This window comes from Podarcis raffonei, chromosome 18, assembly GCF_027172205.1.
Source record: "Podarcis raffonei isolate rPodRaf1 chromosome 18, rPodRaf1.pri, whole genome shotgun sequence".
In the NCBI taxonomy this organism is placed as follows: Eukaryota; Metazoa; Chordata; class Lepidosauria; order Squamata; family Lacertidae; genus Podarcis; species Podarcis raffonei.
The window spans coordinates 3,849,527-3,877,356 of NC_070619.1; the positions used below are offsets into that span (position 1 = coordinate 3,849,527).

The window sequence follows — 27,830 nt, forward strand, 5'->3', positions numbered from 1 at the left end:
CCTGGCTCTGGGCTGCTGACTGCTGCTGCCGTCGCCGCTGCTGAAGGGGAACCGGGGCGTCCGGTGGTACAGATCTGCCCCCCTTCCCCCTTTGTCTGACTGATGCGGGAGGTTCGGGAGTTGTGGGCCGATGACCGTTGCTTAGGAAGGGCACAAGGTGCGCAGTTTCTCTGCCAGGCAAGGTGCAAAGCCCTTCTTTCGCACCCTGTGAAACATAAATGCGCAGTTTTTTAAAAAACGGTGCAACGGTGCGCCGCCTGCCCATGACTCCCAAGTCTCCCCCGATCTCCTTCCCCCTCGGAGGAGGCTTGGGAGCCGCAGGGGGGGCAGCCATTGGCCAGTTTTTTCAAAAACTCTGCGCATTTATGTTTCACAGGGTGCGAAAGAAGGGCTTTGCACCTTTATACAATATGCATGTGTGCTTCGGCCCAGGGTCTTTTGCCTCACCATCCCTAATACTGACTCCCTGTTGCTACTCAGCTTTGGGGGGGGGGAATCTGAAGGGTCCCCGGATTCATTGAAAAAAACCTGGTAACCATAGTGTAGCGGGCTTATGCCTGATCTGCTGTTGGGGTCCGCTAATTGGCTGCCTTGGTCATTGAAAAGCCAATAAATGCTATAGACAGAGGAGATTCGCATAATCACTATTGATGTAAGGTTGGGGTCAGGAATGAATAAACCCCCCCAATGGAAAACAGCCATTGCCTGTATCTAAAAATCTGTTCAAACTATGCAAACGATTTTTTTAAAAATATTTTTTATTAAGGATTTTCTTGTTTTACAGAAGTGTAGTGACTCGTATTTTTTCTTCTTCTTCCATGTAACATTTTTACAAATCGGTTTCATTTGTTGAGGCATTAGGGGGAGAAGAAAAAAGAAAGAAAAAAGAAAGGGGGGGTGGAGGGAGGGGAGATGGATGGGGGTGGGGTCGGGGGGCGGTGTTTCTATTATGTTTAATGTATGTAGAGTTTGGTGTCAGCGTTGCTTGTGTTGTTCACTTGTGTTCCTTTGGTGGTGAGAGAGGTTGGGGTTGGACTAGGGTGTGATTGTTTGCTTGTGATTGGCTGTGGTGATCTTTGTTTTCATGTGTGAGTGAGGTGGGTGGGTGTTTTGGATCAGGTTAGCCATATTGATTTGTATGCTGTTGGTGGATTATTGTCATTGTCCTGTTGGGCTGTGTATGTGATAAAGGGGAGCCATACCGGGGTGAAGGCGTCTTCTTCTGTTTGTCCCCGTGTCAGTTTCAGTTTATTAGTTAATTTTTCTAGTAGGGCTGTTTCCCATACTATTTGGTACCATTGGTCCAGGCTTACTCCTGACAGGTCTCTCCAGTGTCTAAACATCTTCCAAGACAACAATGCCCATTTACACCACAAAGAACTCATAACCCACCTGCTCTCAGCGGCCAGAAACCATGCAAACGATTACAATAAAAACAGCACTGCTCCAGCCCTTTCGTGGAAAGCAGTCGGTTCCACAAAGCCTGTTGGAACAAGATTCTTCTTCCTTGCCGGCAGGAGAGCAAGGAGGGTGACTGTCTCTAGGAGGCCCTCTCCTGAGTCCCTACCTGTTGATCCATTCCTTTTTTTAAAAATCTCAAGAATGGGATTGTGCTCTCAGCGGCAGGCCTTCGCTTCTCAGAAACACTGAGCTCCGGTGAGGATATAATAGTGCAAAAGGCTACATAAACCAAAAATAGAAACTGAAATAGTTAAATGCTGAAAATGCGAGTCTAGTTGTATTTTCCTAAGGCCTGCACGCACGCACAACATTTTGTTCTGGAATGCATGGAGATAGAGTGCTCTGTGCATAGTCTGTGCTGCATTTTTGTGGGTTTTTTTGGCCCCTGAAAAGCATTTCATAAAATTTATACGCTGCTTGATTGCAGTTTTCAAAAAAAGCTAAAGGAATAAAATTACTAATAAGAAAGAAATAACAACAATACAGTGGTACCTCGGGTTACGTACTTAATTCGTTCCGGAGGTCCGTTCTTAACCTGAAACTGTTAACCTGAGGTACCGCTTTAACTAATGGGGCCACCGCTGCACGATTTCTGTTCTCATCCGGAAGCAAAGTTCTTAACCCAAGGTACTATTTCTGGGTTAGCGGAGTCTGTAACCTGAAGCGTCTGTAACCTGAAGCACCAGAGGTACCACTGTAATTTATTTGTTGTTGTGGGCCCCCTCCCCAAGTTAAAATAGCAATATTCTTAGTCAGATGAATGGTCCGCCCAACTCATTCTTGTCTACACTGATTGGCAGCTGTCCAGTCTTTCAGGCAAGGCAGCCTTTCCATCCCTACCTGGGGAAACTGCTGGGGAGTAAACATGGGACCTTCTGCATGCAGGGCAGGTGCCCAGCCTGCGATGGACCTCTCAGCATGCAGCTTGCGGACAGGAAACCCCGTGCCTCACAGCCCATCTCCAAAAATCAAAACAGAAGCAATCTCTTTCCAGGTCACTGCGTCCTCCAATAGATCCTGCCCCCTTTGCAATTCCTCCTGACACACGTCGCCTCCGATCTGCTCCCCTTCCAAGGCAGACCCTCTGATCCTGTCGCTTGCAATAAGGCATTCCTTCCATGGTTCCTCAACACGTTCCTTTCCTTTGTCAACGCCCCCGTGGGCATCTGTGCGGCACCCCACTGGGGGAATGTCACATTTTTTTATCCGTTTGCCAAGATGACTCCTCTTATGGGTTTAAAAAAAGAGAGAGGATGCAATATACCCCGTGGAGCTGCCATCTCCAGAAATATGCCCCCAAAACACTTTACCTAAATCCGCCCTGCTGATAACTGGTTGCAGTGTCTTCTGAAGCCCAGAAACAACAGCCCAGAAGGAATGCAAAGACACTCTCCCTCTTTATTAGTAGAGTGAAGAAGAGTCCCTGCCAGGAGCTGCGGTTCAATCAGGCAGCTCAGCTCTTGCAAAGCTTTTAAGTGCAGCCATTGGCATATTCAGTGCAAGATAACCCACTTTCTCCCATAAGAAAAGCTGTGGGTTTGTTGACCTATAATGAATTATGGAAGATGTACCCATATACAGTGGTACCTCGGGTTACAGAAGCTTCAGGTTACAGACGCTTCAGGTTACAGACTCCGCTAACCCAGAAATAGTACCTCGGGTTAAGAACTTTGCTTCAGGATGAGAGCAGAAATCGTGCGGCGGCAGCAGGAGGCCCCATTATTTAAAGTGGTGCTTCAAGTTAAGAACAGTTTCAGGTTAAGAACAGACCTCCAGAACGAATTAAATTCTTAACACCACTGTATAGGACTTCTCTTACTTTGCATAATAACATTTACTATGCTGCATGATGTATTCTCCTTCTGGTGGGATGCGGGTGATGCTGTGGTCTAAACCATGGAGCCTCTTGGGCTTGCTGATTGGAAGGTCGGTGGTTCGAATCCCCGCGACAGGATGAGCTCCCGTTACTCTGTCCCAGCTCCTGCCAACCTAGCAGTTCGAAAGCACACCAAAAGTGGAAGTAGATAAATAGGTACCGCTCCAGCAGGAAGGTAAATGGTGTTTCCATGCGCTCTGGTTTCCATCACGGTGTCCCGTTGTGCCAGAAGCGTTTTAGCCATGTTGGCTACATGACCCAGAAAGCTGTCTGTGGTCAAACACCCGCTCCCTTGGCCTGAAAGTGAGACCGTCCAGAGGTCCTTTACCTTTACCTTTTTACCTCTGTTTCTGGTAATCGTAGGAAGGGTGAAGGTAAAGGGACCATTAGGTCCTGACCATTAGGCCGACTCTGGGGTTGTGGTGCTCATCTCGCTATACTGGCCAAGGGAGCCGGCGTACAGCTTCTGGGTCATGTGGCCAGCAGGACTAAGCCGCTTCTGGCGAAACCAGGGCAGCGCGCGGAAACACCGTTTACCTTCCCGCCTGAGTGGTACCTATTTCTCTACTTGCACTTGACTTGCTTTCAAACTGTTAGGTTGGCAGGAGCAGGGACCGAGCAACGGGAGCTCACCCCGTCACGGGGATTCAAACCGCCGACCTTCTGTTCGGCAAGCCCTAGGCTCTGTAGTTTAGACCACCCGCGTCCCCTGTGCAGGAAGGGTAGGATTGCCATATTTCAAAAAGTGAACATTCGGACACAAACATTGTCTAGGACGTTTGCCAACACGTCTGGATTTTCCAAGACATTACAACGATTGCTAACTGGACAATTTCAGACTGCCGTATTCTAGCTCCGAATGAACGTATGGCAAGCCTAAGGAAAGGGCACTGAAGCCATCCCTCTGGTTTCTGAGATATCACAATGCTTTCGTGCCATGTCCTTTGAAACATACCTTCAAATCGATAAGCGCCAGAAACACCCGCAATTTTAAAAACAGGCGCACACATTGTGTGGCTTCATAGCTGCTGCAAAATCTCATCATTAAATGCTGCTAAATGTACATGATTGTTGTGTCCTTCCTTTCCACCTTGGAAACTGTCGTTCTATACAGGGGACTAGGGATCTCCATCACATCCCTACCCCCCCCTTCAGAATATAGAGAACTTGAACCCAAGACCCTGAGATAAAGAGAATGGTGGCACCTTTGCAAAACTAGTATCTTTGGGGTTCCTTGGGGTAGTGGATTGCTGAGGCGTTCCCAAAGTAAAGGAAGGATTGAACTCTCACACAGAGGCTTGAACCAGCAAGACTCTGGGAAGGGTGCGTATAGTAATCCCTCCCTGCCCCTCGGCCCAGGTCGTTTTATTCACAAAAGAGCTTTTTACAGAGTGTTCGTAAGAACCAGTCAGATTTCTTCTGAGCATTTCAACAAACCCACGTGGGGACAAGTTAAACTACCAAAACTAATCAAGCACACATATTTCTGGGGTAAACAAAGAGCAGAACTACAAAGGAGTGCATTTGGCAACCCCTGAGGTCATAAACAAGGAAAATACATGATAAGAAGGATGGCCAGGAGGATAGCATCATTATCACCTTTAGGTGAGATCTGTTTCCTGGCCCAAAGATTAACATCCTAAGATTAACATATCAGAAAAGCTACAGCAAAGAAACTGCCCACTGTCTTTGATGACCCAGGAGCCTGTATGTGACTTGCAGTATGTGACTTGTCAAGCAAGAGAAATGGACAGTAGAGGAAATGGCCAGAGGTGCAGAGGGTTGTAGGATTTGATCAGAAATTATTGTCAATGTATCAAACCCAGTCAACACAATGCATTCATCGTGGACACAATGGCTTGATGCATATTTTATAATTCCTCATAGTAATCCCACCTGACCCCACACTCTGGATATTTGCACTCCTACAGATTGCCCCATCTTTCCCCCCTCCATCCTGAGAGACCCACAGAAAGTTGATGGTTCTGTGGTTTTCTTTTCTTTTTCCCTCTCTAGGGGACAGAAAGCTCTTTGTGGGAATGTTGAATAAGCAGCAATCGGAAGAAGACATACTGCGCCTCTTTGAACCTTTTGGCGTCATTGACGAGTGCACGGTGCTCAGAGGGCCCGACGGAAACAGCAAAGGTCAGTCTCTGGTCCTCCGTCCATCTAGGATGGGGGATGAATCTTTTGCCCCATGTGGGTTTTGAACCCACCACCCTAAGATTAAGAGTCTTGTGCTCTACTAGCTGAGCTGTCCCTTCAAGAACAGACTTGACCTCTTCTCGAAGGGAACAGTTGATTGCAAATTCAATCCGTTTTGAAACTGGTTTCACTCCCAAAGCACTCCGCAAAGAACTCTGGGAATTGGCTGTCCTCAGGCTGCATTATTATTAATATTAATTATTATTATTATTATTACATTCTTTGCACTCGGGTGCCTCACAGCATCTCTCACAGGGGGCGGCAGCGGCAGGGGGGGGAACAATAGCAAAAAGGCATTTACCAAGAGGACTAGCCTCTTGCTTTTGCATTTATGCCTTGCCAGGTTTGATTGGAGAGTTTTGGAGAGCCATTGTAATAAATAATTGTTGGCAGTGCTCTTATACCTTCAGCAAGGCTATCGGCTAATGTAAAAGGGGGAAAAACACCCTCTTGATGTGCTGTGCAGGGTTGCATGTTATTATGGTGTGTGAAAAGAGTTGGGAACCTCGGGCTCGAGAACCCAATGTGGCCCCCAGGGCTCTCTGCCTGGCCCTCAAAACCACACCTAGTATTTGAACTGTGATAATGACTCTACCTTGACACACACACACTCTCTCTCTCTCTCTCTCTATCTCTCTGTGTAAAAACTTATAAGCTTTGTGTGGCTGGAAGGTCACCTATGGCTCAAAAGTCATGCCATATGCTTGCTTGTAATGTGGAGTTGCTCCTGGGATGAATGGAGGCCATGGGAAATTAAGTAGGGCGGGGGGCCATGGGAATTTTGCACAAAGAGGGGTCCATGGGAAATTAAGTAGGGCGGGGGGCCATGGGAATTTTGCACAAAGAGGGGTCCATGGGAAATTAAGTAGGGTGGGGAGCCATGGGAATTTTGCACAAAGAGGGGCCCATGGGATTTTCCCCTTCCATTTGAACAGGCAATGTTCCATAAACTATACTTTCCTCCAGCTCTGTTCTCACTTGCAGCTTTCCTTTCTGTCCTCCTCTTCTGTCTCTCTCTGTCTCCTCTGACACCCTCCAGGCTGTGCCTTTGTTAAATTCTCTTCTCACACGGAGGCCCAGGCAGCGATCCACGCCCTTCATGGCAGCCAAACTATGCCTGTGAGTAAGGTGCCATCAGAATTTGGGGTGGGTGGGTGGTCGGGTTCCTTTGGGGTGCGAGCCAGCGTCGCAAACCGGCCATTTGCCCAAGGCGAGTCGAAATCCTCCAGAGGGGATCAGCCGATGGGAAAACGAGTCACGATATGGCGGATCCGTGTGGGAGGTTTGTGGGGGTACCAGTGCTTCCCTATCCAAGGACTCAGCTATAGAGCTGCAAATAAAGCGTTTTAAGTGCAATGTACAAATGTAACACTAGGTGGCGACAGGGAGCTATGCAAAATTCAATTTATTTTTCAAAACTTTTTTTTTAAAAAAAGCGTTTTTGCAGCGTTTTTTTTAATATGTGTGTAGATTCCACCTGGCTTAAAGCTTGGGCTGCTGCGTGACATTGTGGTGGTGAAGGAGACTTAAGCAGACACAAGAGAAAGGGACCTTAGGGAGGGTTCTACTATAGGGTAGGGAGCCTGCAGCCACCCAGATATTGTTGGACTACAACTCCCAGAAGACCCAGCAGTCAGTCTAGGATGATGGGAATCGTAGTCAGCATCCCCTCCAGAGGGCTACAGTTTCTTCACCCCTCCTTAAAGCAGCTTACAGCACACACACAACCCTATGAATGTCTACGCAGAAATTTGTCGTCGTTGGCATCCGTCTGTCTCGAGGGACAATGGAGTGCACCTCTGGGGGTGAAGTCAAACCACTGCATGAGGGGCAGCAAAGTGCCTTCCCAGGGGCACAAGCCTGGGCATTGTGTCTGGAAGTCCTGGGCACCCCAGACATTGAGACCCCCCTCTCGGCCTCACTGATGGGGAAGCAGAGCCAGATGTTTGGCAGCAGCTGGGCAGCAGGAGTTGCCGGAAGGAGGCAGACAAGGCACCATCTAACCACCTTAGGGTAGAGTTACCATACGTCCCTGGTTCCCGGGGACAGTCCCCGGATTTGCAAATCTGCCCCCAGACAAATTCCATCCCTGGAATGTCCCCTGATTTGCAAATCTGTCCCTGGGAAATGTGGCAGCGGCAGCCTCAGCACCCGCCATTTTTCCTCGCCAGAAGTCCCCATATGATGTGTCTTGTGCACATATCATATGGGGACTTCCGGCGAGGAAAAATGGCAGGGCCACGGCAGCAGGCAGCTCCTGAAGCCAGCCAGAGCCAAGTGCACTACCAGGCTGGCTCCGGGCTGCTGATTGCCACTGCCAAAGGGGAACCAGGGACGTCCAGCGGTACAGATCTCCTGCCCCCTTCTCCCTTTGTTTTGACTGATCGGGGGAGGCTCAGGAGTTGCAGGCGGGCACTGCCCAGTTTTTAAAAAACTCTGAGCGTTTATGTTTCACAGGGTACGAAAGAAGGGCTTTGCACCTTGTCTGGCAGAGAAATCGCATTCCTTGCGCGCCTCCTGGGCAACAGCCGCCTGCTCATGACTCCCGAACCTCCCGCATCAGTCAAAACGAAGGGGGAAGGGGGCAGGAGATCAGGGAAGGCTCGGGAGTCATGGGTGGGCAGCGTGCTGTTGCCCAGTTTTTTTAAAACTCTGCGCATTTATGTTTCACAGGGTATGAAAGAAGGGCTTTGCACCTTTATACAATATGCATGTGTGCTTGGGCCCAGGATCTTTTGCCTCGCCATCCCCACTACTGACTCCCTGTTGCTACTCAGCTTCAAAAAAAAAATATGTCTCTGGATTCATTGAAGAAAATCTGGTAACCATACCTTAGGGACTCTGCTCCGGATTTGTGTCGGGTTCGCTCCGGAGCCTTTTCTTCTTTCGGATATCCCACAAGGTGCAAGTAGATAAATAGGTACCACTCCAGCGGGAAGGTAAATGGCATTTCCATGCGCTCTGGTTTCCGTCATGGTGTCCCGTTGTGCCAGAAGCAGTTTAGTCCTGCTGGCCACACGACCCGGAAAGCTGTCTGTGGACCAACGCCGGCTCCCTCGGCCTGAAAGCGAGAGGAGTGCCGCAACCCCATAGTCGCCCTTGACTGGACTTAACCATCCAGGGGTCGTTTACCCTTTACCTTTATAGTTACTTATCTGCTTGGCTCAGGGGTCGCATAACTCCATCCCCTCCAACATATGAAAATAGGGACGTCCCAAGAAAAAGCGGCACCAAATCAGAAACCAAGGTGGCTTCTGTAAATTCAGGACTGTCCCTGGAAAATAGGGACACTTGTAAACTCTCCACAAATCCAGAGTGAAATCCCTAAGGTGGTTGGATAGTGCCCTGTAAACCACCTTCCAGAAACTCCTGCAGCCAAGCTGGTCCCAAGTGTCTTGCTCTGCTTCCCTTTCGACCATCTCAGTGAGACCGAGATGGGGCTCTTGTCGTCTGGGCAGCCCAGGACATCCAGTGTGATGGCCTGGGGCTGGGGCTCGGACTCTGAACCAGAGGAGACTCAGTCTGCACCAGATCCTTTGCCTCAGGCATCACCTGAACCAAGTCTGGGGCCTGATCCTGAAGAGTCCCTGTCTGCACAGGTTCCCCTGCAACAAGCACCAGCTGGGCCGAGTCAGGGGCCTGAGCCTGCCCTGGCTCCAGATGTGGGGATGACCTTGTTGCCTCCAGCTGGGCCATCGCTTACAGCTGCTCCACTACCGGTTGGGTCAGGGGAGGCTGAGGCGGCCTCTGGGTCTATTAACCCACCCACGTCTCCCGAGCTGCAGAGACTGAGGTCTGAGAGAAGGAGAGACCCGAGTACTCGCAGGAGGAGTGCTCGCCTTCGGGCGAAACAGGGAGGTGAGTCGCCGGGGGATCAGGACCGGCCCTACCCTGACAAAGATAAAAGGCTGTCGGACCCTGTCCCAGGTTGCGGGAGCAACATTGCTGTGTGCTAGATCCTGCCTGCGATCCTGCACCTGCCCTTGCCTGGTTTCCTGCCTTGGCCCTGTCGGACTGACTCCTAGCAGAACCTTTGGATTCTGAAAATATTTATTAAGATTTTACAAAACATATATCACATATAACCAAACGAAAACATCATCGACAAACAAAAAATACACACTTAACAAGAAAAAGAAAAGAAGAAAGAAAAAAAAGAAAAATTCCACTTTTTAAATTTCAAAAATCCACATCCCTCTTTCCTGACCTCCTCACATCCCCCTTTTTTGTATTCCTCTTTATTCCGTCAAATTCAGCAAATTCTAACCCTTTTTCCAAACTCGTTTATAATTATATATTTCCAGTTATTATGTCTCTAATTTCCCTTATCTTGAACCCTTGCACCACCTTATATACTTTGACATAATATTATTCTAGTCATACCCCCCTTCTCCTTTTTAAGATTCTTCTTTTCATAACTCTTTTAACCATATCCCAAATGCCATGTTGCCTTCACATCCCACATCATTTTAACACTCAAACATTTTACAATATTTTTGTAGATAGTTCTTACACTTTTTCCAATCCTCTTCCATCAGTTCTTCTCCCTGGTCACGGATTCTGCCGGTCATTTCTGCCATCTCCATGTAGTCAATCACTTGCATCTGCCACTCTTCCACGGTGGGTAGATCTTGTGTCTTCCAATACTTGGCGAGAAGTATTCTTGCTGCTGTTGCAGAACCTTTGGATTCTGGACCAGTCCTGGATCGCGTTTCATGGGTTACCCCCGGGCCCAGCACATCCAGACATGCTGCCCAGGCGGTCGCTTCAGTGCTGCTAACACAGCGTTTCGACTTCACACACACACACACACACTCCGGTCCATAGTCTCTTGAGACAGATGGATGCCAAACTATAAGGCTCCCATCCGATGAAGGAGACCTCACTATGCCAGACTCTGCTTCCCCTTTGCCCTGTTTCTCTGGGGCTTATGGGAGTTGTAGTCCAGGCCGCGTCTGTCCTGGTCTCTCGCTTTGTAATAAAAGAACTTATTCAAAAGCCACGGGCAGTGTTTAGAGCAGCCTTCCTCAATCTTGATGCCCCGGAACCACAAGTCCCATCATCCCTGACCACTGGTCCTGATGGGAGTTGTATTGCAACAACTCCTGGGCACCCAAGCTTGAGAAAGGCTGGGTTAGAGCGTTGGACAAGGACGTGCGAAAGACCTGGGTTCAAATCCTCACTCAGTGACCCTTGGGGGTAGGTCACGGCCTCTCAGCCTAACTTGCCTCTCAGGGTCGTCATTGGGGATGAAATGAGGAAGGAGGGGGCAGATACCATTTTCTTGAAGCCCTTGCAGGAAACGGTGGGATGTACATGCAATAATTAAAAATAATTAATCTGTGCGTTGCAGCCAGCTCCATCTTAGAGCTCCTGTCTTGCTCAGGGTGTGTGGTGGTTCCGAAATGCTTTTTTAAAGATGATGGCTGCTACCTACAGTTATTGTGCTTAAAAATATACTTTTTCCCAAGTTCCCTAATTAACCGACAGCATTTTTTTTAAAAAAAGTTATTTAATCGAACCAATTCATCCACTAAATTTTGCTTTCCGAACCGTTATGGGTTTTTATATGATGTGGCCACATTTTGTGGTTGTAGCAGTGTTGGACCACTGGGAGAGCCGAATTCGAATCCCCCCGCAGCTCATAGGGGTGACCGGTCACAGCCTCTCGCAACACGAACCTACCTCTCAGGGTTATTGTAAGGAGAAAATAAGGCAGGGAGGAACTGTGTATCTCACATTGAGTTCCTGGGAGGGAAGGTGGGATTAAGTAAACATTCACATTCATTTCGGCCTGGTGAGGCTCTCAGGTGCTGGTCTGATGAGATTTTTATTCTGTCTCTTCCTTCTTTGGCTACCCTCAATTTATTGACATCTCTCTCTTTCCAGGCAGGTTTTAACAGAGAGGGTTGGGGGGAAGGAACCATTAATGACTGTCAGTGGGGCTCTGTAGGGTTCTGGGCAGCTCTAACCAGATTGGCTACCGAGCTGCGCTCGCCGAAAACAAGACTCCAGTCCACATGATTTGGAATAAAGGGCTGATTTAAATCAGAACTGCCTTGTGCAATGTTAAATTGCTGGTCCTCCCTGGCTGCTGTTGTCTGCACGGACTGCAGCAGCTCTGCAGGGGGTCGCGCCCAGTCCTCCTTGGCTGCCGCTGTGCTAGAGAGGAGTGGCAGGAAGCAGGAGGCTGCCCGAAGCCCCACAGGCCAGTGATGGAACCATAGAACTGCATAGTTAGAGGGTACCCCAGGGTCATCTAGTCCAACCCCCCGTAATGCCAGAGTCATGGCTAAAGAGTCCGACTCTGTAGTGGGTCATCAAAGATAGCGGGCAGCTTCTTTTGATGTAGCTTTTCTGATATGTTAATCTTAGGATGTTAATCTTAGGGCCAGGAAACAGATCTCACCTAAAGGTGATGATGATCGCTGTCTTCCTGGCCATCCTTCTTATTGTGTAATTTGCTTGTTTATCACCTCCCAGGGTTGCCAAATGCACTCCTTTGTAGTTCTGTTTTGTTTACCCCATGCTTAATTAGTTTTGGTAGTTTAACTTTGTCCCCACGTGGGGTTTGTTGAAATGCTTAGAAGAAATCTGATTGGTTCTTACGAACACTCTGTAAAAAGTTCTTTTGTGAATAAAACGACCTGGGCCCGGGGGTGGAGACAAGAGATTATTATAGGCACCCTTCCCAGAGTCTTGCTGGTTCAAGCCTCTGTGTGTATTCTTATTAATCAGAGTTCAATCCTTCCTTTACTTTGGGAACACCTCACGGCTCCTGTGCCTCTCAACCCATTTCCCCCTTTCCCTTCCTCACATGCGCATCTCACTCCGGCTGACCTTTCCTCCTCCTCCTGCGAACTAGGGCGCTTCCTCCAGCCTTGTGGTGAAATTTGCTGACACGGACAAGGAAAGGACCCTCCGGCGCATGCAACAGATGGTGGGGCAACTGGGGATCCTCACGCCTTCGTTTGCGCTGCCCTTCACCCCGTACAGCACATATGCTCAGGCTGTGAGTATCTGCCTGGACGTGAGACAGCAGAGGGAGGGCTGGGGGTGTGTGTGAATTCGGGGTGCGTGTTTGTGTGTGCCTGTATTCAGCAGGGCACCCGTCACAACACGGCCGTAAGAACGGAAGAAGAGCAACATGGGAAGGACTACAGAATCGGGATATAAAATTTGCAGCATGTTATGCCCACCTAGCAGTTCGAAAGCACGTCATGTGCAAGTAGATAAATAGGTACCACTCTGGGGGGAAGGTAAAGGGCGTTTCCGTGCGCTGCTCTGGTTTGCCAGAAGCGGCTTAGTCCTGCTGGCCACATGACCCGGAAGCTGTAAGCCAGCTCCCTTGGCCAATAAAGCGAGATGAGTGCCGCAACCCCAGAGTCGGTCACGACTGGACCTAATGGTCAGGGGTCGCCTTTACCCTTTACCTTTATGGTCTAAGACAACAGTTCTCAACCTGTGGGTCCCCAGATGTTGTTGGACTACAACTCCCATCATGCCTGAGCTCTGGCCTTGGTAGCTAGGGGGGATGGGAGTTGTAGTTCAACAACATCTGGGGACCCACAGGTTGAGAAAGGCTGGATGGGTAGGCAAACTAAGGCCCGGGGGCCGGATCCAGCCCAATCACCTTCTCAATCCGGACCATGGATGGTCCGGGAATCAGCACGTTTTTACATGAGAAGAATGTGTGCTTTTATTTAAAATGCATCTCTGGGTTATTTGTGGGGCATAGGAATTCGTTCAAATATATATATATATAGTCTGGCCCTCCACAAGGTCTGAGGGACAGTGGATCGGCCCCCTGCTGAAAAAGTTTGTTGAGCCCTGGTCTAGGAGCCAGCGTGGTGTAGTGGTTAAGAGCGGTGGACTTGTAATCTGGTGAACCGGGTTCGCTTCCCTGCTCCTCCACATGCAGCTGCTGGGTGACCTTGGGCCAGTCACACTTCTCTGAAGTCTCTCAGCCCCACTCACCTCACAGAGTGTTTGTTGTCGGGGAGGAAGGGAAAGGAGATTGTTAGCCGCTTTGAGACTCTTTCGGGTAGTGATAAAGCGGGATATCAAATCCAAACTCTTCTTCTAAGAGAAAATTATATAAAAATAATATATCATTGCTATCTAACACCGAGTAAACTGTCAAAAATGTATAAATCTAAATCAAACAAATTTTGGAAATGTAAAGTGAAGGAAGGTTCTTTTTATCATATGTGGTGGTCTTGTAGCTTACTGGGTTAAAGGTTACTAGGAAATGATATATAATGAATTGAAAAAGATGTTCAAAATAGCTTTTATTAAAAACAAATAAATCCAGAAGCTTTTTTTGTGGGAATTATAGGGACAGCACTACCTAAGTTGTATAGAAATTTATTTATGTACGCTACTACAGCGGCAAGAATGTTACTTGCCCCAAAATGGAAAGAAGAAGTCCCAGCAAAGGAAGAATGGATACAAAAGCTTATGAAATATGCAGAAACTTACCGGAAGAATAAGAAATCAAGATAACAAATTCATTATAAAAGAATGGAAATGGTTTATTGAATATTTGCACATAAATTGTAAACAGATTAAAACATTAGCAGGATTATTGTAATAACCTGCAGTTTTATGAGTATAGATTTAAAGTAGATGAACGCATGAGCAAATTAAGTTAATCTGGATATGCAGAATATATGAAAGAATAAATTTAAGGAACTGCAGAAGGAGGGGGAAGGAAGTCAAAGAAGCGTTGCGGCCTTCAGCTGTAGAGGCCTAGCCGAGCCATTGATAGATCTCTCTCTGTGGTATCGTTGCTGCAGATTGTTATTTGCACACTCTCAAGGCATGACGCGGGACGCGGGTGGCGCTGTGGGTTAAATCACAGAGCCTAGGATTTGCCGATCAGAAGGTCGGCGGTTCGAATCCCCGCGATGGGGTGAGCTCCCGTTGCTCGGTCCCTGCTCCTGCCAACCCAGCAGTTCGAAAGCAGAAAGGAGAAAATGATTAATGATAAGACCTACAAAGGGGAAGAGGGAAGTCCAGGAGATTCTTTGGAATCTTCTTTTCATGTTGTATGTTCGATGTGCAACTGTAAAATTTTAATTTGAAAAAACAAATAAATAAATTATATATAAGGGACGTGGGTGGCGCTGTGGTCTAAACCACTGAGCCTAGCTTGCTGATTGGAAGGTCAGCAGTTCGAATCCCCACGACGGGGTGAGCTCCCGTTGCTCAGTCCCTGCTCCTGCCAACCTAGCACTTCGAAAGCACACCAAAAAGTGCAAGTAGATAAATAGGTACCACTCCGGCGGGAAGGTAAACAGCGTTTCCGTGCGCTGCTCTGATTCGCCAGAAGCGGCTTAGTCCTGCTGGCCACATGACCCGGAAGCTGTACGCCGGCTCCCTTGGCCAATAAAGTGAGATGAGCGTCGCAACCCCAGAGTCGGCCACGACTGGACCTAATGGTCAGGGGTCCCTTTACCTTTGCTTTACTTTAAGGCACGACACCAACCAGGAAGTGGCACGTAAACGGGCAAAAACGGCACCCCAAAAGAGTGAAAATGGTGCAAAAACAGCGTTGTGCAATCCCAGGATCCTATGGAAAGTTTGAACAAGGAGGTTTGGAGGGAGCGATTGCGGTGGAGTTTTGGTTTTCTAAAGGGTTTCCAGAGGTTTAGAACAGGCTTCCTCAACCTCGGCCCTCCAGATCAGGCGTCCCCAAACTTGGCCCTCCAGCTGTTTGGGGACTACAGTTCCCATCATCCCTGACCACTGGTCCTGTTAGCTAGGGATGATGGGAGTTGTAGTCCCCAAAACAGCTGGAGGGCCGAGTTTGGGGATGCCTGCTCCAGATGTTTTTTTGCCTACAACTCCCATGATCCCTAGCTAGCAGAACCAGCGGTCGGGGATGATGGGAATTGTAGTCTCAAAACATCTGGAGGGTTGAGGAAGCCTGGTTCAGATTTAGAGTGTGTTTGCAGGCTTTTTCAATGGTGTTTCCCAGTAGACACGACTTCACTTACACACTGGAGACTTGACTGCATGTTTCTTTTCTTTTCTCAGCTGATGCAGCAACAGACCGTCCTCTCGGCATCTCATGGAAGCTTCGTTAGCCCCAGCCTCACCTTCTCCCCCTGCCACATCCAGCAAATCGGCACTGTCAGCCTAAATGGCTTGCCAGCCACTCCTGTTGCACAAACCTCAGGTGCGTATCGTTGGTAATAATAATAATAATAATAATAATAATAATAATAATAATAATAATTTTTTATTTATACCCTGCCCTCCCCAGCCAAGGCCGGGCTCAGAGCGGCTTACAAGCAATAATAAAAACAAGTTGAATGATTACAACTTAAAAACAAAATTAAAATACAACATTAAAATATTACAACATTAAAATAAAATGTAGCCTCAACGCAGGAGGAGAAGGAAAGAAAAAAAGAAAGAGAGGGAGGGAGGGAATCAAATTGGCTCCAAGCCAAAGGCCAGGCGGAACAACTCTGTCTTACAGGCCCTGCGGAAAGAAATCAGATCCTGCAGGGCCCTGGTCTCAAGAGACAGAGCGTTCCACCAGGCCGGAGCCATCACTGAGAAGGCCCTGGCTCTGGTTGAAGCCAATCTAACTTCCTTAGGGCCTGGGACCACTAGGGTGTTGCTATTTATGGACCTTGAGGCTCTCCGTGGGGCATACCGGAAGAGGCGGTCCCGTAGGTACGAGGGTCCTAGGCCATGAAGGGCTTTAAAGGTCAAAAGCAGCACCTTAAATCTGACCCTGTACTCCACCGGGAGCCAGTGCAGTTTGAAAAGCACTGGGTGAATATGCTCCCATGGCAGAGACCCCATGAGGAGCCTCGCTGCAGCATTCTGCACCCGCTGGAGTTTCTGGGACAGCTTCAAGGGCAGCCCCGCGTAGAGCGAATTACAGTAGTCAAGCCTGGAGGTGACCATCGCATGGATCACTGTGGTATCAGGGGTGGAGAAGTTTCCCCAGCCTGGGGGCCACCTTGCCTTCTGGGCAAGCCAGAGGGAAAAGGGGACAGAGCAGCCAACATGATTTTTGCCTTTGTACTGTTGTAAACAAAATCTGCCCTTCTTCCCTTATGTGGTATCCAAGAGCGCATATAGAGTCCTTACGTGGGTTCCCTATTGGTAGGAGAAAATAACAGAGGCCAACCAGAGAATATTGAGAAGCAAAGCAGCTCGTAAGCCTGATCTTTATTAAAGCTGTTGCTACAGGGTGCCCCCTTCACACGCAGGAGGAGGAAGAGGGCCGCAAACAAAGGTGTGCCTGCCCTTATATAGACATTTTAAATTCCCTGCCCCGGAGCTCCAGACCACCCCTCCATTCATCATACATACATCACAGAAGGGGTGTAGCCCCAGACCACCCCCCAGAAACGTCATATCTACATCACAGAAAAGGTGGTCTACAACAGAAATTTGAGTGTGTTGTTGTTTTTCCTGTCTGCCAGGTTTTCTGATAATGCCTTATCTGATTGCCTTTCCTGGTAGTCTGGCCATTCCTTTTGAAATGGTGATTACTTAATTCCTGAGACAATGGGTAGGTTCCCTCACCCCCTCCCTCCTTGCAGAGAAACATTTGGTCAGCTTGGGAGTCGAAATGGTTTCAGGGAGTCAAAATGGTTTCAAGGAGGTCTTCCTGTGCTGCTCCAGACATTGGTACATTTATGAACATTTATTATATATATATGACCTTAAAATTCTATTACAGTACGCTGCTCCCCTCCCTCAGCCCCAGCTACCTAATGATAGGGCTGGCCCTGGCTAGGATGCAAGCCAAATCTAGTAGGTTTGTACTTCTCCACTACATGACCAGCTCTGACTTCAATCCAACAAACTTTAATATTTTCCACAATCCAGATGGAGGCGGATTGCCGGTTAATTTTATATTTTCTGCCATGCATGGTAGAGAATGCAGGACTTCAGACAGGTAAATGTTCTGACCTGGTGCAAGGCAGCTCCTCTCCTTTTTTTTCTTCCTGGAGAGCTAGTTTGGTGGGAAGAGTATCTGTTTTTGCATGCAGTTAGTCCCGGGTTTGATTCCTGACGGTCCCGGTTGAAAAGCGTGCACGAAAGATGCCGCTCAGTGTAAACAGTAGACAAACAAGCACCTGGTTTAAGAATGCTTCTGAGGGGGGAAGGCACATCTGGATGCACGGAGGGGCAGGCTCCAATGCTGTCCCCAGAGCTGTTAAAAGGGTACAATATGGGCATGTCTTTAAGTTAACATCTTACATTAAAAACCTGACAGTACCAAACTATCGAAGGCTTTTCCCCAAAGCCAGACTAAACGTCTTTCCTTCTGCAGTGTTGGATGGCAGGTTGAGAGGACTTCCCTACCAGGACAGACTTTGCTCGTGTGCTTAAGATATCGATCCCATAAAACATATTTTGTTGCACTGTGCAAAATATGAGCAAGCCAGGGCTGAACTGATACTACCCTTGCTGGTACCCGGGAAAATCAGAGGCTCACTATGTCAGGTTCCTATTGGAAGACCGGACAAACGCTAGAACATTAGCAGTGGCAAAGTTTTTATCGGTGGTTGCAAGAACCAATGATCCCTATATTCTGAACAAAATGCTTGTTTAACCTGGAGGCAGACTGTATGAATTGTGTATTGCTTTGTAACGATTTGTTGGGTCTCCATAATAAAGATTGTTGTTGTTGTTGTTGTTAAAAGGAAAGTTACATCCACCCGCTTTTCTGCCTCTGATCTGCAGGGTTACACTCGCCTCCTCTCTTGGGCACGACTGCCATCCCGGGACTGGTGGCCCCCATCAGCAACAGCTTCGCAGGAGTGGTCCCGATTCCCAGCAGCCATCCCACCTTGGAGGCAGTTTATACGAATGGGCTTCTTCCCTGCACAGGTAGGAAAGGGGAAAGGTGGGGTGCGGGAAACAGGCACAGAGAGGAGGATACGGATGGGCAGCCTATGCTCTTCCCAGATGATGGTGGGCTCCAACTCTCATCTCTCCCGACTACCATCTTCAGTAAACCTGCTCATTCTAGTCCTCAAGGTTCTGAGTTGGTTGCTGGCTGTTTCGTTCTGATGTCTGTTTTGAGCAATGGTTCAAAATGCTGTTGCCACTCCCAATTTCCACTCCCAACTCCAATTCATTATTATTTTTTTGGCTCGTTCACATTTTAGGACTTCCCTTCTTCTCAACAGGTCCATTCCTTTAGAAAAATAAAATAAGATCTCTCCTCTTTTAGCCCAGAACCCATCGGTAGCAGAGACTATGCACCCAGCCTTCACCGGAGTCCAGCAGTATGCAGGTACCGTGTGCATGAGAGTGGAACTTGACCTGGGGAATACACACATTTTTCTAAGGCTGGTGGAAGCGTTATAGATTATATTCTAATTTCAAGATTTGTGTATGGCATTGATCAGGGCCAGAGGGGACAGCAAGGATGAAGAGCAGTTTCAAAATATGTAGAACGACTCACCTTAAGCTCACTGCTTTTGAAAACTTACAGAATTACAGTGGTACCTTGTTACAGAAAGGTAGCCGTGTTGGTCTGCCATAGTCAAAACAAAAAAAATTTTTTTCCTTCCAGGAGCACCTTAAAGACCAACTAAGTTAGTTCTTGGTATGAGCTTTCGTGTGCATGCACACTTCTTCAGATACACTGAAACAGAAGTTGCCAGATCCCTCTATATAGTGAGAAGGTGGGGAGGGGTATTACTCAGAAGGGTGGTGGGAATGGGTGATTGGCAGATAGCTGTGATGAGCCTGTTGACGACTCTTAACGACTGCATAGGTCTTACAGGAAAAAGCAAGGGGTGAGAAGGTGAAAAATGGCTTTGTCATGTATAATGAGATAAGAATCCAATTTCTTTGTTCAGACCAGGTCTCTCCATGGTTTTAAGTTTGGTAATGAGTTGCAATTCAGCAGCTTCTCTTTCCAGTCTATTTCTGAAATTCCTTTGTAGTAAAACAGCTACTTTGAGATCTTGTATAGAATGTCCTGGGAGATTGAAGTGTTCTCCTACTGGTTTCTCTGTCTTGTGGTACCTTGGTTTGCATACGTCTTGTTTTGCATACGTTTTGGATTACAAACATGTCAAACCTGGAAGTGTGTGTCCTGGTTTGCAACCTTTTTTGGATTACAACCTGTCAGGGGACTGCCATTGGAACAGGGGAGGGAGGCAGGGGGATACAGAGAGCCTCCGACGCCAGTGGGGAAAGCCACGCCTCCAGTGGAGAAGAGAAGGAAGGGGGCAGCCAGGTGCGGAGAGAGCTCGAAGATGCTGCTGAGAGCCCAAGCGCCTCACCTAGCCTGGCTGGCCACGAGGCACACATGCAGTTTCCGTCGCCCACCTTGCACAGAGGGGTGAAATGTTAGGCGGGGAGGCGGAGATTTGGGGTGTCTAAGTTCTTACGCGGGACGCGGGTGGTGCTGTGGGTTAAAGCCTCAGCGCCTAGGACTTGCCGATCGAAAGGTCGGCGGTTCGAATCCCCACGGCGGGGTGCGCTCCCGTCGCTCGGTCCCAGTGCCTGCCAACCTAGCAGTTCGAAAGCACCCCCGGGTGCAAGTAGATAAATAGGGACTGCTTACCAGCGGGAAGGTAAACGGCGTTCCGTGTGCTGCACTGGCTCGCCAGATACAGCTTGTCACGCTGGCCACGTGACCCGGAAGTGTCTGCGGACAGCGCTGGCTCCCGGCCTATAGAGTGACACAACCCTAGAGTCTGGCAAGACTGGCCCGAACGGGCAGGGGTACCTTTACCTTTACCTTAAGTTCTTATGCTGGGGGAGGGGGGAACCGGAAGGGGCCACTCCCAGGATTTGCAAGTGACTAAGACGAACATGAACTTTGTGGTAATGCTCTGTAAATAGTTTGCACCAATAAAACCTGTAAAAGACAGGTCGGAGTCCTGCCTGGTTACTCACGAGCAACCACCACCAGCACCTGACACAACCCCTACCTTTTTTTTTATTATGAACAATTTTTTTGGAGAGGCCCCAATGGCGAAAGCGCACCTTGGGTTGCAACCTGTTTTGGTTTTGTCAGGAACTGCCATCAGCTCAGAGGCAAGAGGTGGAAGAGCAGCTGGGTTACAGGGAGCCTCCAAAGATCGTGAGAAGCAGCACTTCCTCCGCGGAGGAGGGAAGCCCCGCCTCCAGTGGGGAAGGGATGCAGGGTTCGGAGGATGTGAGGGAGAGCCAAGACACCGTGCATGAACAAAGCGGGGGGAGGCAGGTTCCCCTTTAGCCACGCCCTCTCTGCGCAGTAGGTTTACGCGCAGAGAGGGGAGGCGTCGGCTGGGGGTCATGAGACTACTCTGCTGGGGAAAGTTTAAGGACCGCCCACTCTCAGATTCTGCTAGTGACTGAGCAAGACATGGAATTGAGACGTTCTTCACTGTAAATGTTTTTGCACCAATAAAGGTAATATCATCTGGTCCAACCCCCTGCAATCTTTTGCTCAAACCTACAACCCTGAGATTAAGAGTTTCATGCTTTAAAACCGATACACATACAGTAGAGTTTGACTCAGTTCTTAAACTAGTAGCCCACCTGAATGCACACAAAGGCAAGTGTGTTTGAAGTATATAAGATTGCAGAGCTATAGGGGCTTTCCATGAGTAAAATGGACAGGGATAGATATTTGCATTGCAGCGACCTGAAATTCTAACTTGAATCTGTATGTTAGCAGCCTTATTTGTTGGTTTTTCCTTTCCTTAATTTGATTATTTTATTTGTTTGTGTGTTTTTTTAAAATGCAAACTGAATATAGTATTAGGCTGAATTTATTGACAGCGTTTTGCTCTGATTTGAAGCATTTCGCATTTTGGTTTCCAGCCAACGAAATTTGAAGAAAGACAAATATATTTTGAAAAACCAAAATACATGAAAAATAATCAAACGAACGTTCTGTCTCCCCTCTCTTTCCCCGCCCAGCTGTCTACCCAGCCACTACCATCACCCCGGTAGCTCAACCCATCCCTCAGCCCCTTCCAATAATCCAGCAGCAGCAACGGGAAGGTAAGTCGTCTTCTGCTGATGGGAGGGCATAGTTTTGTAGCCTTATTAGACTTTACCGATTGGTAGGGTGAGTGTTGCTCCCAGAACAGGGAGGAAGGAGTCAAATGACACCGAGATTTGGTTCAGAGAAAGAGTTTATTCTGCTCTCCGGATAGCAGAATGCACTGCGTGAATCGGTTCACAGCAAGCACAATAACAAGAGAAATTGCATACAATATATATATCCTCCAGGCACCCTCTCCCCCCTTCCCCAGGAATCCAGACACGTAAGCTCATACACGTAAGTTGACATCACAGATGTTCCTGCTCCTGTACTCTTGACCATAAAAGGGTTCCTGTATTCCTTATCTTGGGGTAAGAAGGTCACCACCTCTAAGAGCACTCCTGGCGCCGTTCCTGGGGGGCCGACAAGGTCTGTGCCTCATTGTGGTCAGGATGTAATATAAGACCCAAATGTGTCATCCCTGCTCCACTTTGGAACTGGCAAGGCCATTCATTAGGCGTCACGGACTGATAAAGGAAAGAGCTTTGTTTACACAGCTGTGTTTTTGTTATACATTTGCTCAAGAGCTCAAGTTAAGGGTTTTTAGCTAATGCACCCTTGGAGAAGGAAAAATGGGATTTTGGGGCCCGTTTCAGATTGACTGCACAGTCAGGTTTTTAGATTTGGGAAACCCATTCCTTCAGTTTGGCAGAAATTGCTTGCAGGAGGACCACTTGGATTCCTTCACGGTGGCCAGAGGTTTCCCCACCCCCCACTTAGTGGGATACAAGCCAAATAATGCAACAGACTTGTTGTCACACAAGGGTGTTTCATTGCTGAATGGGGGGGGATTTGAACCCAAGGCCTCCCTGCTTCTAGTCTGATGCTCTAACCACTATGCCATGCTGCCTCTTTGACCACAGGCCCCGAAGGATGCAATCTTTTCATCTACCACCTCCCCCAGGAGTTTGGCGACAATGAACTCATGCAGATGTTCCTTCCCTTTGGGAACATCATCTCCTCCAAAGTTTTCATGGACCGCGCAACAAACCAGAGCAAATGTTTCGGTGAGCGATCGAGGGAGGGAGGGAAGAGGGGCAGGTACAGGACGGGCAATTTGAAGCCCTCGGTTTGGAGAGGTCCTTTGCAATCTCCTTCTGTTTTAACAAACCTGAGCGTTTTAGTCTCGTCAGCAAACCTGACCCTCTCTGTGCTCATATGCCTGACTTGAGGCCATTTATGAACGATGGCTTGAAAAGAGAATTGGGCAAATTCACGGAGGATAAGGTGACTAGCTGTGATGTTTCTGAATATGTTGTTGTTGTTTAGTCGTTTAGTCGTGTCCGACTCTTCGTGACCCCCTGGACCAGAGCACGCCAGGCCCTCCTGTCTTTTACTGCCTCCCACAGTTTGGTCAAACTCATGCTGGTAGCTTCGAGAACGCTGTCCCACCATCTCGTCCTCTGTCGTCCCCTTCTCCTTGTGCCCTCCATCTTTCCCAACATCAGGGTCTTTTCCAGGGAGTCTTCTCTTCTCATGAGGTGGCCAAAGTATTGGAGCCTCAGCTTCTGGATTTGTCCTTCCAGTGAGCACTCAGGGCTGATTTCCTTCAGAATGGAGATTTGATCTTCTTGCAGTCCACGGGACTCTCAAGAGTCTCCTCCAGCACCAGAATTCAAAAGCATCCATTCTTCGGCGATCAGCCTTCTTTATGGTCCAGCTCTCACTTCCATACATCACTACTGGGAAAACCATAGCTTTAACTATATGGACCTTTGTTGGCAAGGTGATGTCTCTGCTTTTTAAGATGCTGTCTAGGTTTGTCATTGCTGTTTCTGAATATGGGATGCTGGATATCATAGGAGGGGAGAGTTGCTCTTGTGCTCGAATCCTGGCTGTGGGCTTCCCTCTGGGGGCATCTGGTTAGCCACTGTGAGAACAGGACGCTGGACGAAGAGGGGCCATTGGCCTGATCTAGAAGGGAGACGAGGGTCATCTAGTCCAACCCCCTGCCCAACACGGGGCTCGAACCCACTGCCCTGAGATTAAGCTTCTCCTTCTCTGCCGACTGAGCTATTAAGCAGAGCTCAGGGGATTGATGTGCATCAGGAATAAGGGAGCCTGTCATCATCATGATTTATTTCATAGTCATGCAATCATAGAATTGCAGAGTTTGAATGGACCCCAAGGGTCATCTATTCCAACCCCCCTGCAATGCAGGAAGTTTTTCCCCTAACACAGGGCTCAAACCTACAACCCAGAGATCCTAATCTACCGACTGAGCTTTGCTTACATTCTTACGGCAAATTCGCTTGTGTTTTATTTCCTTCCTTCCTTCTCTTTCTCAATGGAAGCACTCAAGCACAGCAGAGCTTATATTTTCTGAGAATCCTCCAGAAAAATAATCTCTCAAAGGACCTGTTGATGGCATTTTACCATTGTACTGTGGAGAGCGTATTAACTTATGGTCTGTGTGTGTGGTTTGGGAGCTGCGCGGTCAGGGAAAAAACAACGCTGTCCAGGGTTGTAAAGACTGCGGAGAGAATAATTGGGTGCCCTCTTCCCACCTTGGAACAAATCTATGCTTCCAGGTGCCATAAGAAAGCGGCAGAGATAGCGCAGGATAGTGCGCACCCCGGAAATGATCTCTTTCAGCTTCTGCCTTCTGGAAGAAGGTACAGAGTTATAAAGACTAGGACTAGCTGCCTGAGAAACAGTTTTTATCCAAATGCGATTTTGGTTTTAAACACAGTGTAAGGTAGTCTCTATGGGAGTATATTGTATTTAATTATGGGGTATCAGAGTTTTTAGGCGGCTAACCAGGCTGGGATAGCTGGCTTGTTGGTTTTTGAATGTCTGGTGTAGTTTTTTCCAATTTCGTTGTTCTGTATGGGGCAATGACAATAAAGATTATCGTATCGCATCATGTCGTATCTTTGCCTCCCCCTTTTATTCAGGCTTTGTGAGTTTCGACAACCCATCCAGTGCCCAGACAGCCATCCAGGCTATGAATGGGTTCCAGATCGGCATGAAAAGATTGAAGGTGCAATTGAAGCGGCCTAAGGACGCCAGCCACCCCTACTGAACTGTGCGTCCCTGCGATGGAAACTGCAGTCCCGCAGTATGTAAATGCAAGGATGTCACGGAGTCTGGAAAGCTACAGCAAAAGGGGAAACAAAGCGATACAAGGGACTGAAAGAACTCAGAGGAAAAATTGCAGCGTTTGGGCAAGGCTCCCTCGGAGAGTCGTGGGGATCCTCTCTTTCTCACCCGCCAGCCATGGGGCACCTCTAGGGGTTTGGACCCCTTGGATCTGAACCAGGGCTGGATGAAACAATAAGCAAAATAAATACATGCTTAGGGCAACAAGGGAAGTACCTCAAAAAAAATTCCAGGGTTGGATGAACCCTTAAGCAAAATAAATACATGCTTGGGGCATCAAGCGAAGTGGGCACCTCAAAAAAATTCCCTTTGCCTGATTTTTAACATTAATGCTCTCCAGTTGCTCGACTGATCGTTCATTTTCTCTGTTGGAATCTATTAAAAATCCCAATACAACAACCATGCAACAAGAGTTGTTCCACCTGGCCTTTGGCTTGGAATCAACTTGATCCCCTCCCTCTCTTTCCTTTTCCCTTTCTCCTTCTGTGATGGAACTCCTATTTGGGGACTTCCCTGGCTTTTTTTTTGCCCACCTAGGACCAGTCTGGATAGTTGGCCTTGGTGAAGATTTGACATTTTTATCCCCAAAAAGTTTTTGATTGGAGTTTCTACTGAAAAAGGCTGCATTTTAATGTTGTACTTAATCTTGTTTTTAAGTTGTATTTTAATCAATTGTTTTTACCTGGTGTTAGCTGCCCTGAGCCCGGTCTTGGCTGGGGAGAGCGGGGTATAAATAAATTATTATTATTATTATTATTATTATTATTATTATTAAGGCAGGCTGGGGGCCTGATCTCCATGAGAGCCAGTGTAGTGTAGTGGTTAAGAGTGGTAGTCTCGTAATCTGGTAAACCGGGTTCGCGTCTCCACTCCTCCACATGCAGCTGCTGGGTGACCTTGGGCCAGTCACACTTCTCTGAAGTCTCTCAGCCCCACTCACCTCACAGAGTGTTTGTTGTGGGGGAGGAAGGGAAAGGAGAATGTTAGCCGCTTGGAGACTCCTTTGGGTAGTGATAAAGCGGGATATCAAATCCAAACTCTTCTTCTTCTTCTAGGTATAGACACCAGATTAGTTTTGAGGATCTTATCAAAGGCTTTTAGAAAAAGGGGGGGGGATTCAAATAAAGTGGAAGTATACAAAAATAAGCATCACCCTTTCATCTTACCGTAGGCTTCATTTCAACAAAATAAAATTTCAGTTCATAGTTTATTATTGTTTTATATTTTGAATTAGATATGTATGGGGCGCCAAAATATTTTAAGTGCTTGCAGCCTCTAACGGTTTCGATCCTTGATCTGATCTGAACGCGCACGCCCCCCCCATGCACAATGTGAGCATGCTGTATTTTATCATATGGGGGGGACGACGACAGGTGTGTGACTTTGGCAACCTTGCATTCCAACCTCTCTCTCTCTCTTCTTCTCCTTTAGGTGAAGTTAAGCATCCCCTCTTCCAGTTGATTTCATTCTTTCGTTTTAAAGAAGGGATCCCCCGCCCCTGAACAATTCCCCACCTTCCCTGGGTGGAGTGGGGGGCAGGGGGAAGCCAACGACAACAAACAAACCCAGCCAACATCCCGCAACAACGACAACACCTTTCACAATGTCCTCCTGAAAGGATTCACAGGGTGTGTGTGTGTGTGAGAGGGGGATTTCAGCACCACGGACAGCTGCCCCCAGTTAGCCAATGGACCAACCTGAAGACTTGGTTACATCGTTTTAACAGCAGGCTTTCTAATTTAAACCGTGTTGTGTATATAAATAGAAGAGAGAGAAAGAGAAAGATATATATATATATAAGGATATATAAATATATATTACAGCAACTCTATTTTTTTTAAAACGTTCGGAAGAAGAGAAAAAGAAAAACCACAGGACCAAATTTTTCTTCCTTTCTACGGCGGGTGAGTCGATGCGAGACGACAGATAGTGCCTGATCCTCAAATGGCGTCGGAAAGGGCCTGGGTCTTTCCCCGCCCCCCAAGAGCACTGCTGGGTGCAAAAGGAGAAGCTTTTTCCGCCTTGGCGTCCGGGACGGAGTGCGGACGAAGGGCCAGGGGAAGGACGACTCGTTCGGATGCTGGGGCGCGTCTCTGAAGAAGGCTCCGCAAATGAGGGCAGGTACAAGAAGTGCCTTCGCGGTGGCATTTTCGTGGCTGCGCCGGAACGGAAAGACGAAAGAGCGCAGCGGGGCGAGGGGGGGAGGTTCCCCTCCTCGCCCCCTTCCTCAACAGCCAAATATTCCTGATCATATGGAGGGCTAACTGTTTTAAAAAAAGAAGCAAGGAAAAGGAAAGGAACCTATTGATAAGGGTTACAACACTGCCTCCAGCAACAGACTTGAATTTTATTTTATTTTTTACTGTTCTGCAGATAGCCGATGTTTCCAGCGTGTATGTGTGTGTGTGTGTGAACTGGCTAACCCAAGAAGATGCAAGCAAAATATTATTGCAGAAGAGTTCTCTCTTCAGGGGAACAAATCAAACAGTATGCAACTGATACACGTATCTATGTGTGTGTGTATGTGTGTGTGTGTATAGATATACATATATATATATGCATTGCAGAGGGTTATTCCTACATTGGACTATTCAGCTCTATGATTCTGTATACACAATGCAGCTTAAAGACTTTGCACAGCCCAAAGGCATGGCTGATTCTTGGAAACAGAGATCTGGAACGCCAGCCCCCCCACCTCCCCACCCAATAGCACACTGCCTTTCCAGACCCTCTTCCCACTTCCCATTCTATCTGCATTCAACCATTCCAACCCCCCCCCAAAAAAATCTGTTGTGCATTGATTGATCAGACCAAAACCTCATCTGCCCAGTGGACTGTTTCTGACAGTGTCCAGCCTAAGAGCACTCACAAGCAGCAGGGCATGAAAAGACTTGCTTACACACACACACACAACTCCCTTTGGTTGCTGAGAGGTACAGTGGTGCCTCGCAAGACGAAATTAATTCGTTCCGCGAGTTTTTTCTTCATGCGAGTTTTTCGTCTTGCGAAGCACGGTTTCCCATAGGAATGCATTGAAAATCAATTAATGCGTTCCTATGGAGACCGCTTGCCAGGCTGGCGGTGCGGAGAAGGGCTTTTCTCCCCACCGCAAGCCTTCAGGACAGGTACGGGAACAGAGGGGAAGGCGCGCAG

The 27,830-nt window shown here is 48.0% G+C and overlaps 1 protein-coding gene across 2 annotated transcripts in view; it reads left to right on the plus strand.

The window, feature by feature from the left end:
• The window catches only part of CELF5 (CUGBP Elav-like family member 5), an 81,977-nt gene extending 54,365 nt beyond the window's left edge, over positions 1-27,612 (plus strand). For both annotated transcript variants that reach the window (XM_053372417.1, XM_053372418.1), the window contains exons 4-13: positions 5,354-5,482; positions 6,582-6,661; positions 12,408-12,554; positions 15,584-15,725; positions 18,263-18,409; positions 18,756-18,818; positions 21,449-21,532; positions 22,439-22,582; positions 24,473-24,636; positions 26,109-27,612. In XM_053372417.1, coding sequence (XP_053228392.1) covers positions 5,354-5,482; positions 6,582-6,661; positions 12,408-12,554; positions 15,584-15,725; positions 18,263-18,409; positions 18,756-18,818; positions 21,449-21,532; positions 22,439-22,582; positions 24,473-24,600 — 1,064 coding nt within the window. In that variant the 3' untranslated portion in view covers positions 24,601-24,636; positions 26,109-27,612. The remainder of the gene's footprint in view (positions 1-5,353; positions 5,483-6,581; positions 6,662-12,407; positions 12,555-15,583; positions 15,726-18,262; positions 18,410-18,755; positions 18,819-21,448; positions 21,533-22,438; positions 22,583-24,472; positions 24,637-26,108) is intronic.
• Positions 27,613-27,830: the final 218 nt, after the last annotated feature.